Source organism: Ambystoma mexicanum, chromosome 11, assembly GCF_040938575.1.
Source record: "Ambystoma mexicanum isolate Mex_15411 chromosome 11, UKY_AmexF1_1, whole genome shotgun sequence".
In the NCBI taxonomy this organism is placed as follows: domain Eukaryota; kingdom Metazoa; phylum Chordata; class Amphibia; order Caudata; family Ambystomatidae; genus Ambystoma; species Ambystoma mexicanum.
In genome coordinates, this window is record NC_090934.1 from 980,385,740 (window position 1) to 980,399,533 (window position 13,794).

The following is a 13,794-nucleotide window of genomic DNA, read 5'->3' on the forward strand; positions in this document are numbered from 1 at the left end:
CATACCTGGATAGAGGGAGACACGCCTAAAATGGTGGCACAACAGTAAATACACTAACACCTAGATTCGAGACACCATGATTAGATGGAGAACGCCTAAAATGAGTGAAGGAAGTGGGAAGTGGCAAGACTATGGGGGCAATGCACAGAGCGCAGAGAAGTTGAAAAATAAATGACACAAAAACAAATCAGGCCCAGGGGACAGGCAGATCCAAAAGCCAGATGCTCACCTTGACACAGCAAGCTAAATTGGTGTCGGAAGCCAGGTACGGCAGAGGCCGTAGAAAAAGGAGAGACAGAAGTATGAAAATGACAGTTGCCAATTCCAGACTCGCATGTCACCTGGTATACTCCCCTGACAGGTTCCTTTCCTTCTTGACAATAACCTACAATTTCAAAGGTATAATTCTTCCTTTAGATTCTTTGTACACTCTTCACAGTGTTTCACACACTCGACTTTGCCTGGTATACTCTGCTGCCAGGTATTTTGCACACTTTTAACACTCTCAAGTGTATGGCGCTTTCTTGAGTTACTTTTCTTTACTTGTAACACAGTTGTCTGGTACACTCCCCGGCCATGGCTTTTACACAATTGTTCATTTTCAATCAATCATCTTTGCCTGGTATACGCCACTGCCGGGACTTGTATGCTGCCACCTTTCCTTTTGTCCAAGAAATAATGTCCTTGTATGGTTGCCGTAATAAACTGTATGTATTTCTGATTTGAATAACTGGCTCACATGGGCGTTTTGTGTAAAATGTGTATATTGCTGATTCGAGTAACCAAGTCCCTCCCCACTCTCAAGACCCTCTTGGTTCAATGTACTTCCACTTCTGTGGTTGCTGTTCAACAACCCATTCAGCAAATGGATTCTAATTATCTCAGCCCATCCACGGGCTTCATTCGGTGTCTCACGCTTCACTTTTCAAAGTGGCACACTCCGTTTGACTTCCCCAGGGTTGCTTGGAGTGTTTCCTCTGCTTCACTGGTCCTCTCCCCTCTGTGGTTCAGCTCGGCGAGTGGCCGGCAAGACACGGTTTCTGCACTGTACTTTACCCTGTCAGGTACGATTCCTGCTGCATCGTGCGGTGTGGTAGCAGGCTTCCAGCGCTTCGGTTTCTGGTTCCACTGGCAGGATTCTTTTCTGTACCGTTTCATATGGCACTTTCAGCTCCAGCAGGCTGACCGACATCTGCCTCGACTGCAGCACACTCCAGCCTCTGCAGCTCTGCTTGTCCCTTCTCTTGACGTTCTGTCTCCTGGAGTGTCTCCTCTTCTCTTCTGTCAGTGGTAGCAGATTTTAACTTCCCCCTTTCAGGTGCATTTCCCCAGTGCGCGAGCCTCCAGCGTCTCTCTGGCACATTGCTGGTGCCCAGGAGATCACCTCCTTTTTGGGGGGGCACAGTAGTTCCTGGGGTTCCCCCAGTGGTCCCCACTTCTCCACAAGGTGTTGGGGTGCAAGGGTTCCCCATTTCTCCTCTGAAATGGCAGTTCAAGGCCCCTTCTTCTCCAACAAACGAATCCTGCAGCCAGGTCCTTCAGGGAGGGCCACTCTCGCACTTCCTGAGTCTTTCCTTGTTTTTATACTGACTCTAGTCCATAGGATCTGGGGAAACACTAGACTGTGGACCACGGTTCTCATTAGGAGTCATCATTATTCCTCCATACTTCTCCCTCATAACAGTACTGATCTTATAACTCACTTGTAATTCATTGGGGATCTTTCTTGTCATAGTACTGTGAAAGGGATCTTAATTTAGGTGACTTCTATTCCTCCCCATCCCAGTACCTTTTAGGGGAATGGTAAAATAAGTACATTTTATGAGCCTATTGGGGAAGGGGCCCATCTCATGGGTTGTAGGAAGGGGGTCCAGGGTCCCTTGGCTGTTGGGGATACCACGTTCCATCAAGCGAGTCCACTTTACTCCCCTGAGGGTTTCCATCCCCATATGGTCCTCCTTCAGGCAACCACCCCTAGGGTTGGGATCAGGCAGTGGCTGCCTTTCCCTGTCCACATGGGGAGACAGTGGTGACCTTGCTAGATTCATCACACCAGCCTTACACATAAAACGTACCAGACACTTGTACTCCCTAAAAATAGGAGCATAATCCCACCAAAGAAAATTGGGAGTACACATATGCCTGCTTCCACCCTCAAAGTTCTATTCAGATCAGTGGTACCAGCAGAGCAGTGGCTCTAATAATGTTACTATCTGATCTAAAGAGGAACTTCAATGAGAAAACATCTTTTAATATGCATGAATTACTGGGTTTGGGCTACAGAAAGATACCTGTTTCACCTAAATGCCAGTGAAGTGACATCACATGACTCTTGACATCAGAAAAAGTGATGTAATTGGACCCAAACCTGAAATGACATCACGGGAAGCGAAGGAACATGACCTTTCGTGCCTTGACAAAATAGGAAGTGGCATCACATAGCATTGTTCCTAAGTACACAACGAAAATTATGGTTAGAATATAACTATAATGTGATATACATTTCATACAAGAATGGATCACCATATGTATCGTTAATATCGGTGTTTATAGGCCCATATTACCAAATTACTGTAAATGCAAGCAGACCTCCAAGAGCAAAGGATAAATGGTGTGTTATTATAAAGCACTTACGCTTCAGTGCTTTATATAGAACAAATATACATACAATATCACCAAACCTTTGTCGGTACTCATTTATCGACCTCAGAAGTATGAAAGGCTGAGTTCAGGCGTTTAACATACTAAATCAGGGACTCACCCCCTGAAGTGTGTCTGAAATAAACCTTTCATGAGTCTAGCAATTATTGTATAGAATTTCAGAAAGACAAATTATTTGTTATTCCTATTCTTTCTTATTTAGGGCCACTGCTCAAAGTGTTAAACTAGAGGAACTACCTTTTTTTATTTTTTATTTTTTTTCATTTTTTAAGAGGCCTGAACAAGAAATCCAGCCACTCAAGAAACAAAGAACCGCATGGCACTGGCCACAGCCAGCCAACGAGCTTACATAAAATATATATTTGTTTTAGGGGTAGCAAAGGAGACCAAAGGGGTACCAAGGGAGACCTCAGGCGGTCACAGTTGCGACCCCCAAATGACGTCCCTGGGGCTATGGGGCAAGAGGGTTTCTAGGGACACGCAAAAGGATGAATATAGAAATAATGTTCTCCGCACAAGGTTTATTGATGATTTATCATTTGAATGGCATGATAACTAAATTATTGACATATATAACATCTTAAATAACAATGCTAGGATTCTGAGATGTATGTAAGTGTTTCAAAGATCAACTTCCTAGATCTAATTTTAGAAGTAGTGCATTGCCATCAAACTAGCAGACTACATTGCAAAACAAGCAGCACCAATGTGGTGCTTCATGTTTGGAATAATCACCCACCCACCATCTGTAAAATACAGCACCCCTTGTCGGGAATTCCTCAAGACTCAATAAATTGCTAGCAATGAAGAGAGATACCTACATGAAGGTAAGGGCATTGACAGTCCTTTCAAACAGAGAGAGTACTTAAGAGTAATGATCAATAATGCCTATGACAAAGCCTTTGATCACAGCAGGGTTCCCTTGCATTGAATTCCAAAATAGAGACTTCAAATGATAATAGACATGCCCATAATAAGCCTATAATTTTGATAACATCATATAGTAATCAGGCACATCAAATCAGGGGAATCCTCATAAATATTGCCCAATTCTGAAACTCACCAAATATTTCTACAACACATTAGGGAGGAAAGTAGATCTCACATTCTGTAGACCACCATAATTGCGAGGTGTGATGGTTCCAAGACATCGCCACGTGACTATCAGGAAACCAATTGTAATTGACTAAAGAAGGAGCATAACAATGAGAGTTTCTGGAAATGGCTGAAATGCAAAGTGGGCCAAATTGCATCTGTGAGGGAGTCTTTTAAATATGGTTGTCCGGCACTGTGAACATTGCACATTAATGACAGTATAAATCGTTTAACCGGCTTTGTTGTATATGCCATAGTGGGTGCATGTTCAATGGCGTATATGGGCTGTACAATTCGTCTTTTAAAAGTAAAAATCCTCAGCGTTATCCTCTGGCATTTTATTTTTCACAATTACATGAGAGTAACACAAACGAATCGAGTTCTTTTATTTTGTTGTTGTTGCGCTTAATAAGGAAACCAAGATGGACAATGACAGGACATTGAGACTCCGCCAGTTAGTGTAGATGTATTATATCTGTTGGCACCCTAAAACAACATGGGCATAACATTGGCAATTCATTAATATTGCAATGCAGTGAAAAATGTGAGTCTCTGATGGCTATCCATGCTTTAAATAGTATGTGAGCGTTTTTGATCATGAATATACATTAGCCTACTTAGGTGGTACACCTTACTTTCACACTTTATACCTTCACCTCACAATCTAATAGACTGGTGAGGTATATGTAGTCTCCCAGTCTGCAACTGGAAAGTATAGACGTGGCTACATATGTACAGACACACGAGTGAGTGGAAGCACTGTAGTGACTTGTTAGTAATGGCCACTGTATTTGCAGGAACTGCTTACGTCATAGATGTCTTTGTTGGTGTGCATTAGTACGTGTAATTATTTACTAGTTGTTACTTAATTTCCAATCCACCGACCTCCGAACCGTTTGATTGGAACTAACATTCCTGATTAGATTTCCAGTAAGTGCAATATTCTGTGCTCATTGTCCCAGCACAATCATTTCTCAGTACAGCTGAACTCATTATCAACCCCCCCCCCCCACACCACTATTGCTCTATGGCCCTGGAATCTTATGGAATTCCACAAAACAGGGTAAATATGACACCAGGGGTTAAACTCACACCTATAAATGCAGGGTAACTAGAGGAGCATCCCCTTCAGTATTTGCACCGTAGATGCAAAGGGTGAACCCCAACTTCATGGACAGGGATTAGCTAGCTGGTTCCTCCAAGAATCAGTCAAGTGCCCCCTGGTGTCAGCGGTAATATATCAGAATCATGGAGGATGACACATCTGGAGGCCAGAATATCCCTGGAGCATCTTAGGATAGCTCGCTCAGCGAGACCACAGAATTCAGCAAAGTTGTGTTTGCTTTTGCCTGAAATGTACCCAGAGAGTGTGGGCATACATTATCTTCCTATGCCTCACTTAGCTCATCAGGTTATCCTTGGTGTCAATATATTTTCATGGCAGCACAAACTGAGAGGGTTAGGAATTGAGCAGTCATTTTCAGCCGCAGCTCACAAAAACAATGATTATACTGACAATATCCTCTGGGAGTAAATGGTTGTGCCCCCGACTCATCGCCTGCTTCCCAGACTAATTCCATGATGTCCTTGTGCTACATATGTTCACTTTATAGCAGTTACTGGAAATCTTCCACTTTGCACTATACCTATCTGCATCCACATCCTTCCCTTGATGAAAACATACCTGCACATGTGTTGGTTCACTTTGATTACAGACGAGGGGGGCAGCGGAGAGGAACTTTGTCCTGTCCAAGTATTGAGTTATTGCTTCAAATGTCACAAGTCCTATTCACTTTTTCTGAATACCTGGAAACTTTGTGCGAGAACACCACCTGTGTATTAGCCACATCACAAGATTGCTAATTTCCTGTGTTTTAACCCTCTAGTGACTGAATTTCCTCTACCCAGGTGGAGGCACTGCCGTGCCGATCTATGCTTTTGCATTATGGCACAGTGCAACTTTGCGCATTCCACAATTCGGAAACATTAGTTGTGTGAGAGATTATTTTCTTGCTTTCTTTCGCGGTTGAGGTCAACCAGCTCATGGCTACAATGGTAATCGTCCTTGTTAGTTGATTCAACATTTTAAAAGGTAGAACTTTTAGAAATCCCGAATACAGGTGCTGTAGTAGAGAATGCTTTTATGTATTCTTTTTTTATTTTGTATGTTTATTGGTATTCCATGATTTGTCTTTAGGTTCATAGCCTTCCTTTAAGCATGTCCTTTTTGAAATATAGACAACTCTTTGGATACTTTTTAAACCACTTGAAGTGATGGCTTAACTCAGTTTTTAGAGTACAAGTTACAATGTGTCTTTATTTACAGAAAAGCTGAAGGACCGGGGGAACAACACAATTGGCTCCCGATTAAACAGAGTTGAGGAAAAGGTAAGAAAACCCTACTTGTTCAAATATGAGATAGCATCATATTTAAGAATGTGCAAGAATGAAGTATCGGGTCTCTAACATTGATGTCGATTTTCCCAGCTAGTAAAGAAGCGATTTCCAATTATCACATTGGAGAGTTTTTTATGATTTTCATGTTAACTCTTCTTTTCCTATACATAACTTTGAGTCATGATTTTAATTGTATTTATATATTGTTCTTTTCTGTTTCAAGATGAACATTGCATATTTCATATTCCAATTCCCTGCTACCCTTTGATGGTACCACATTTAAAAATTCAATGTGCGATCTACTGGAAATTAGCATGTTTCAAAACCTCTTCGTAGGAAAATCAGAAGCTCTGGAGTCCCCTCAGAATGCTTAGGGTTTTTGTCACTTTGGAGAGGATCACTTGGCTGCAGGCACTGTCCATGTTTCTTTTACTTGTGTTGCTTTTCTGTCCATATGTCTTAAAATCCTTAAGGGGTGCGGGGGGTATTGCAATATCAGAACTAACCTCTGATCTGTTCATTGCTTTCTTTCCTTGAACTACCTTTTGACCATGTGGCAGTGGCGCTCTTAAGGGCATCATTGCACCATAGTAAATGCACTGATTTTTCCTTTCTAAATGATCATAAATAAGAAAACCCCTCAAAACTTTCAAAGCTATTCAAATGGCAATATGTAGAAGACTAACATGCTTTCCATGAAGATCCTACGAAAGTAAGCACCTTGGACCAATTTCAAACAACAGCAATTGTAGGTTGAGAGCGTTTGACCAACCATAAACAGTCAAAATACATGGCCATACAACCGCTAAACCCATGCACCACAGGCATATTGCACAGTAAGTTAACATTGCGTACATGGGCCTAAGTGATCTTCAAGTGCAAAGGACGACCAGTAGAATCAACTCGCAAAAAAGGGCAACACAACAGAGACCATACTCTCTCTGGTTACTTACGCAAACATGCCACACACACATGCACAACACCTCAGTAAAAGATCTTTGGAGAGCAAACTCAGTTGGGTTCATCTCCCTACCCTTTCTATAAAATGGAACCAGAATTGTAAGATGTCTCCATACTGATGGACAACAGCACAACACAATTGCCAGATAAGCAAGAGACTGAGACTGAAACTGAAAAAGTTCAGTCTAGCATTAACCTCCAGTGAAGGGAGTCCTCACTAATACCCATAGTCTCTCCTACCCACAACAAATGGACTTCTCCATATTTTACACTTTGCATTACTCCGCCTTCGCACATGATGGCGATCTTCCCACAAAGACATTAACCTTTCATGGAGCAGTGCCACTGCTCAGATCTGTTGCTCTATCACAAACCCCACCAAGCCAGCATCTAACCCTGCCCTGCAGCACTGACCTTCACTTGACTTCTCTTGGGATCTCTCCTCTGGAAGCAAGATATAACCAAGTGTCACCACCACAAACCTCTTACAATCATTCCAACATGCATGACTCTGGTACTTCCAGCCTGCACGCAGCAGGGTTTCTTGTCCAAGGTCAATGCTGATCCATTTTTGAATTTCACTCAGCCACTCTTAGGTTTTGCTGTGTTTTTAAGCAGCAAGAATTTCTAGATCCTAGGTCACACCCTTTTGAAGCAGCTGTAGAATCATGCCCCAAGAGAAGTCCAAGGGGCACGTTGGTATTGGTCAAAACACGAGTAAAGGCATAAGTATGGGTCTATGCAAGTCTTCTCTAATAGGTGGCAGAATTAATTTATAGTGTTCATATTAGGGAAGGTTTCAGAATTTGATGGCCATGTTAGATGAGGTGAGTGGTTTGTAGTGTGTATTTATTTATTGTGCCAATGTTAAAAATAAACCTTGCACATATCCATAGAAAGTAAGATTAAAAACCATCCTACAATAAAACAAATAATTCAAATTATTCAATTATAAGTTAGTTCACAACCCCAAATACATTTATATCGTATTTCTTAATTCAGTATTAGGGAATAAAAATTGTAGAAACCGACCAACTTCTAAAATCAATAAAATCTGTGTACCATCAAGAATCCTGTCCCAAATAGCAGTCCTCATAATTGCATCAGAATTATTGACAAATTTGGCAAAATGTGCATATCTCACCGCCCCCCACCCCCTCAAGTTCTGGACAAGAAGTCACCAGGCATCCTACGGTATCTTGGTGGTCAAGGCCACACAGTCGATACGCTCTGTTGTTTTGCTCTATGTTCAGTACGAATCTGCAATAACTCATTGAGCCTAGTAGTTTGCTGAGCTGTCTGCCCAAATGGTGCAGTTGGCAAGCAGGCAGGATGGACTAGAATGTGGAATAAGGTACTTGGCCAGGGTGCTAGACCAGTGGAAAAGCTGCCACTTGGTTCTTGGGGAAAGGAGGGGTGGTAATAGGATACTGCAGTTATGAAGCATGATAAGGGTTGGTGATGCACTTACTTGCCTTAGCTGGTAGAAGGAGCCATACCTCACGCATAAGAAATACTTGCATGTGATGTTTCCTAAAACGGTCATATCCACCCACCATGCTGCTGGGTTTCTGATGATTATGATGTTATCTGGCTACAAGAGTTCAGGAAGTGATTGCTGGCCTTTCAGTGGGGTATTATGACTGGGTTGGTTTACTGATGTGGGCACACTTCAATTAGCAAATGAATGGAGCGTACCTCCCTCAATCGGCTGGTGATGTGTAGAGGGCATAATTGTTGGGCAGCATTTGGTAGACAAGACCTTTGTGTTTTGGTGGATAGAGCTGGTGTGGTCGTGCAAGATGAGTGGCTGGTCGTCATTGAGTCCGGAGGCATTGCGGAGCAAATAGATCTGCAAGTGGGTGAGGTTGGCACAGTTGGCTGGCGTGATTTTGACGAGCTAGCCGCATTTTGGCAAATACAGAGAGATGACATTCTAACTGGGTTTGCTGGTCCATGCTGGGCGGGCTTGTTGTACTGTGGGTCCAGGTTGGGCGTGACCAATGTCTTGGTACTGCAAAGTTGGACAAGGCTTCAGCCTCTTGAATCCTCTATTGCGTTCACTGGTCGCCAGGATGTTATGACTACTCTAAAACATTCACTTCTGATCGCTATGGAGGCTGATGGCATGCGTTGGGTGGTTGAGGTTGTCCGATGGTACCATTAACGCTTTATCACCATGATGAGCGCAGGTATCAGCCATGAGGACTACCTTTTAGCCGGAAGTAATGGTCCAGTGTCACAAACATTTAATTGGTTATCAATTTGATGAGGCGAGTGCAATGGTAATGGTCAGCTGGGACAACTTTTTTTGTCCCATTTTATGATTGCTGAGCAGAGGATTACGTTGCAGGCTGCACTGCATTTGCCACCAATTGATTGAGAGGCCGCTAGTCACGCGCCCCATGGGTGAGCACAGGTTGGAAGGAGTTCAGGTCAGCCAGGGGTAAGGTGGGGTAAACTGTGCTCATAGGTGCAATGCCCAGAGTGCTGAAGACATTTGGTCTAGGGTCCCATTACACAGTTGACTTGAACTAGGGAAGTTGCAAGAACGGTGCTGTGACTGGCTTTTCCGTATCTACTCTGCTCAGTATGTATGTGATGTCATGAGTGCTGGAATGTGGAATGTTGAGTGAATGTTCTCTGCTGTGTGTCCTCTGAATGACAGTTGATGAGACGCTGGCTTGCAGGGAGGGTGGCCAGTGGATGTGCCCCCCAGTGCACCTGTAACTTGTAACCTCTGTCCTTATCTTATCTGAAACCAAGTAAAGAAGTTTGCTTCTTGTAACCAGGATTCCGAGTGATCTGTCAAGGAGCCCACTTCTTATCAGGGGGCGTGGCTGTCTATTGAGGAGGTTCTAGGTGTTAGCCAGGCGTGTACAGGAGTTGACAATTCACACGTTATTCGGGTTCGTAGCTGGGGTATGGTGCTTGGTAAGCCTTTAATCAGACTTCTCATTTCAATTGTACAGCCCTACATGGAAGCAGAGTCTGTTTTGTTTTTCCTGAATCATAAGTGTTATGTATCGTTGCACAATAGTGACTTTGTGAACACTTATCATGAGGTTTTATCTAGTTCCTTTGGTTGAGTTTGGGAGGAAATGCTTGTACTAATGCTGCACACAACAGCAACGTTCTGTGCGAAGAGTGTTTGCTGCAGGTTGGGCTGGGCTCAGGGCGAGGACAGGTTGAAGCGGCGGATAGGAAAGGGTGAGCTTAAGCCGTGGCTGTGGTAGGAGGCCGGGGAGCTTGCTGGTGTATGGCCAGAGGGCGCCTGGAAGTCCATGTATCCCTTAGTGGCCAGGAAAGGGCACAGCCTGGTGGAAGCTGAGGTGTCTGCAAGCCTTTGGCGGCCCAGAGAGAAAGACGTCCGGAGAGTTGAGACAGATGGATCATGTTCCAGCGTGAGGGGGGGCTGCACTGTGTGGTGGTGTGAGCTTACGGCCCCTGGGTGGTGCGGAGCAGTGGGGGCTTCTAGCTGCCCAGAGCCCGCCGCACGGCTAAACCAATTGGCTCCAGTGAGGGTGAGCGGTGAAGAGCAATCTTGCCGTGTTGTGGGGTCGGAGGAGCAGGGGGAGCGTGAACGTGGTGGTTGTGTCCTGGGGTGGCAAGGGGATGGAAGAAGCAGTGTAAGGGCCTGAACCACAACAACGTTGGGGAGGATTTAACCCCAGATGGATGAGGAGCACTGACTCTGTGGTGCGGATTTCACGAGGGAGGGGCTTCTTGTTGATGTGTGAATGAGGGATCAATGATAAATCTCCCTAACTGCAGAGGGTGGGGACTCCTTGTGGACCCTTCCTACTGGTCTGCCATCTCCCGACTCTGCGCTTCCTACACTGCATATATGAAAGACCGTGCATAAGTAGAATTCCTTTTCTGTGTTGTCTATGTTTATATCTGATCCTCTGGCAGGCTACCAAGGTGCTACTCGTTCCCCTCCTGTAACACACACGAGAACTACCACAGCCAATCAACCAGGCAGGACTTTACAGTGACAGTGTGTGCCGTCCTATCGCACACAAAGGCACCGTCGAAGCGCTCTGAGCAATACGCGAGCCTGGGGTTCACAGGGTCTCACACAATACCTGCTCCTAGGGAATGAAGGTGGTGGGTGTACCATGCAGTGCACTAAGAGGGAGTTGGTGTGAGACCCTCATTATACAGGGGTATGCATTGCAGGCCACTCTGTGGCCCGACATAACGCGCAGGCACTGCGGCCAGGGCTCCATGCAGGAATGTTTAGTGTCACTTTGCCCGCTAATTAGCAAATCACTGTGTCCAATTTGCAAGGCCGTGGGGGGTTTACAATGCCCCCTCTGTCCGGGACCATGTGTTATTTAATTCCCCCTCTTCCCCCATGGGTTTCGCTTCTTCCATCTGCCTCTCTGGGTCCCTGCCTCCCTCTGTGTACCGCATCTTCTCCCCGTACTTATCTTTACAACCCTTCTGTCTTTCTCCCCTCCCCCCCCCCTTTTTATAGAACCAACCCCTCTGTCGCAGACTTTCTCCTTCTGTCAATTCCCCAGAATTTAACTGCCTCCATTTGGAAAGTCTTGGTGGCTTTTGAAAAGGGTGCAGACGAAATCAAAGTGGGCACCTAGCAGTTTATTATATGAGTGCTACATTGCATTCAAATGCTAAACGGACATTTCATAGGTGTGCTTGAATTTATATTTCTGGGCTGGTCCCCCTTTGTGCAGCAATCACTGCCTATATCCTGTTTTTTTCTCATTACTGCTTTTAAGTTTGTCCTTTCTATTTTCTTTTTTGCAAAGCGCCGCCTGAAGCCGGACATTACGTCACAGCGCTTGTCCGCCCGCTTCGGCGCTGCTCCTTGGGCGCAGGTCCCTTTTAGCAACACCATGGCGGCCCGTTTAGCGCAGTTGCAGCGCAGGGACGTGCGCACCTGGATAGTAATGTTTGTTTAAATATATTGTCACCTGAAGCACTGAACAATGCAGTGACATTCAGGCGACATTATATTTAAGGAAACACTAGCAGCTCACTACATGGGACTGTAATCTACCTGCACAAATAGGTCGCTGTGTCCCGCATGTCATGTTATAGGTCTTTATAATGCGGACGTTTGCTAAAAGCATCATGGCGCTGGGGGGGACATCAGGAAACGGAAGGGTTTAGAACAGTAAGGTTTGTAGGAGCCTGCGCAAGGCATGGTGGTCGGTGACAGCTTGCATGGAAAAAGGGAGGGGATAGAAATTGAGAGCCACCTACTCGATTAAGTTGAAACCGAGTAATGACCAACATTCCGGCATTCTCGGATCTTAAAGAGCAACTGGGCTGGTAATGTTGAAACTTATCCTGAAGGAATTCAGGCTTTACTACATTAAAAGCACGCTAGACAATACAGAGGGACTTGAAAACAATCGGTTTCTAAACTGCCAGCCAATGTAGGTGCCTAAAACTGGCGAAATGTGTGTCTCATAGGCAGTGTTAGTGGCTACCCGAGCTTCAGAATTCTGTAACAGCTGAAGCCAATGGATGATATAGGCCGGTTGAGCCAGGATCAAAGAATTGCAATAATCAAGCTGGCTCGATACCAGGAAGGACACCACCACCGGGCGTAGTTTCTCCGAAAGAAAAGGTAAAACATTTTAAGTACCCTAAGCTGAAAATAGCTAGATTTGCATATAGAAGTGATGTGTACTTAAGCTGAGAGAGACTCTGAGAACAGAAATCCTAGGTTCCTAACTGAGGAGACAGGAGATGGGTAATGGCCAAGCTCAGAGGGCCAAAATGCAGGGGACCAGAGTGAAGGGAGCGGAGACGATAGGGGCATGGGAAAGAGGGCCCACCACCATGATCTCCGTCTTGTCGCCATTAAGTTTCAACCAGATGCTTCCCATCCAGTTACTCACCACCACCAAGCAACCCTGAAGCTCAGACGGGGTGTCCGGATTGGCAAGAACCAGCCGGATGATGATTTGTGAGTCATCAGCGTACGAGTATGATCGGTAGCCGGGAGATTGGATAAGGAGCAAGAGAGGCCGAATGAAGATATTAAAAAGTGCAGCGGAGAAGGCAGAGCCTTGAGGAACACCACAGACAAGGTTCCGAACACAAGAACGAAAAGACTCAAGAGAGAATTTGTGACCTACCAGTCATAAATGATGTAAATCAAGCGAGCCCCTGATCCGAAAGGCGGCCTGGGTGAGCCGGAGCAGCAGGGTGGGATGATCCACGATATCGAAAGCTTCTGAAAGGTCTAATAGAATCTGGGCTCATGCCCCTCCCTGGTCTACCAGTCTGGACAGGTCATCCATAACTGATAAGAGAACATTTTCTGTGCCCCGGCCCGGACGAAAACCTGACTGAAACGGGTCCAGAAAGTGAGAGTGCTCCAGAAAAGTTGTACGAAGTGGGGAAATCAAGGATTCGAGGAGTTTCATCAGGAATGGGAGCAAAGAAATAGGACAGAAATTAGCCAGAATGGAAGGATTGAGAGAGGGCTTTTTAAGTAAAGGAACAACCTGGGATTGCTTCAGGTCTGCTGGAATGAGGCCAGTCGAGCCAGGTTGATTAATAGCTATAGATAGCCAGGGGGCAATAGGGTCTATAATCTCCTGTAGTAAATCTAGGGGATCACATCAGATGGAGATGCAGATTTAAGACCCCGAGTGGCTTTTATAACCATAGATGGTGTAAACACTGGGAAGGTAT

General features: G+C 45.0%; 1 protein-coding gene across 1 annotated transcript in view; it reads left to right on the top strand.

The window, feature by feature from the left end:
- The window catches only part of KCNQ1 (potassium voltage-gated channel subfamily Q member 1), a 1,232,969-nt gene that overhangs the window by 1,110,920 nt on the left and 108,255 nt on the right, over positions 1–13,794 (top strand). Inside the window, exon 15 of the mRNA XM_069624134.1 lies at positions 6,083–6,144. Coding sequence (XP_069480235.1) covers positions 6,083–6,144 — 62 coding nt within the window. The remainder of the gene's footprint in view (positions 1–6,082; positions 6,145–13,794) is intronic.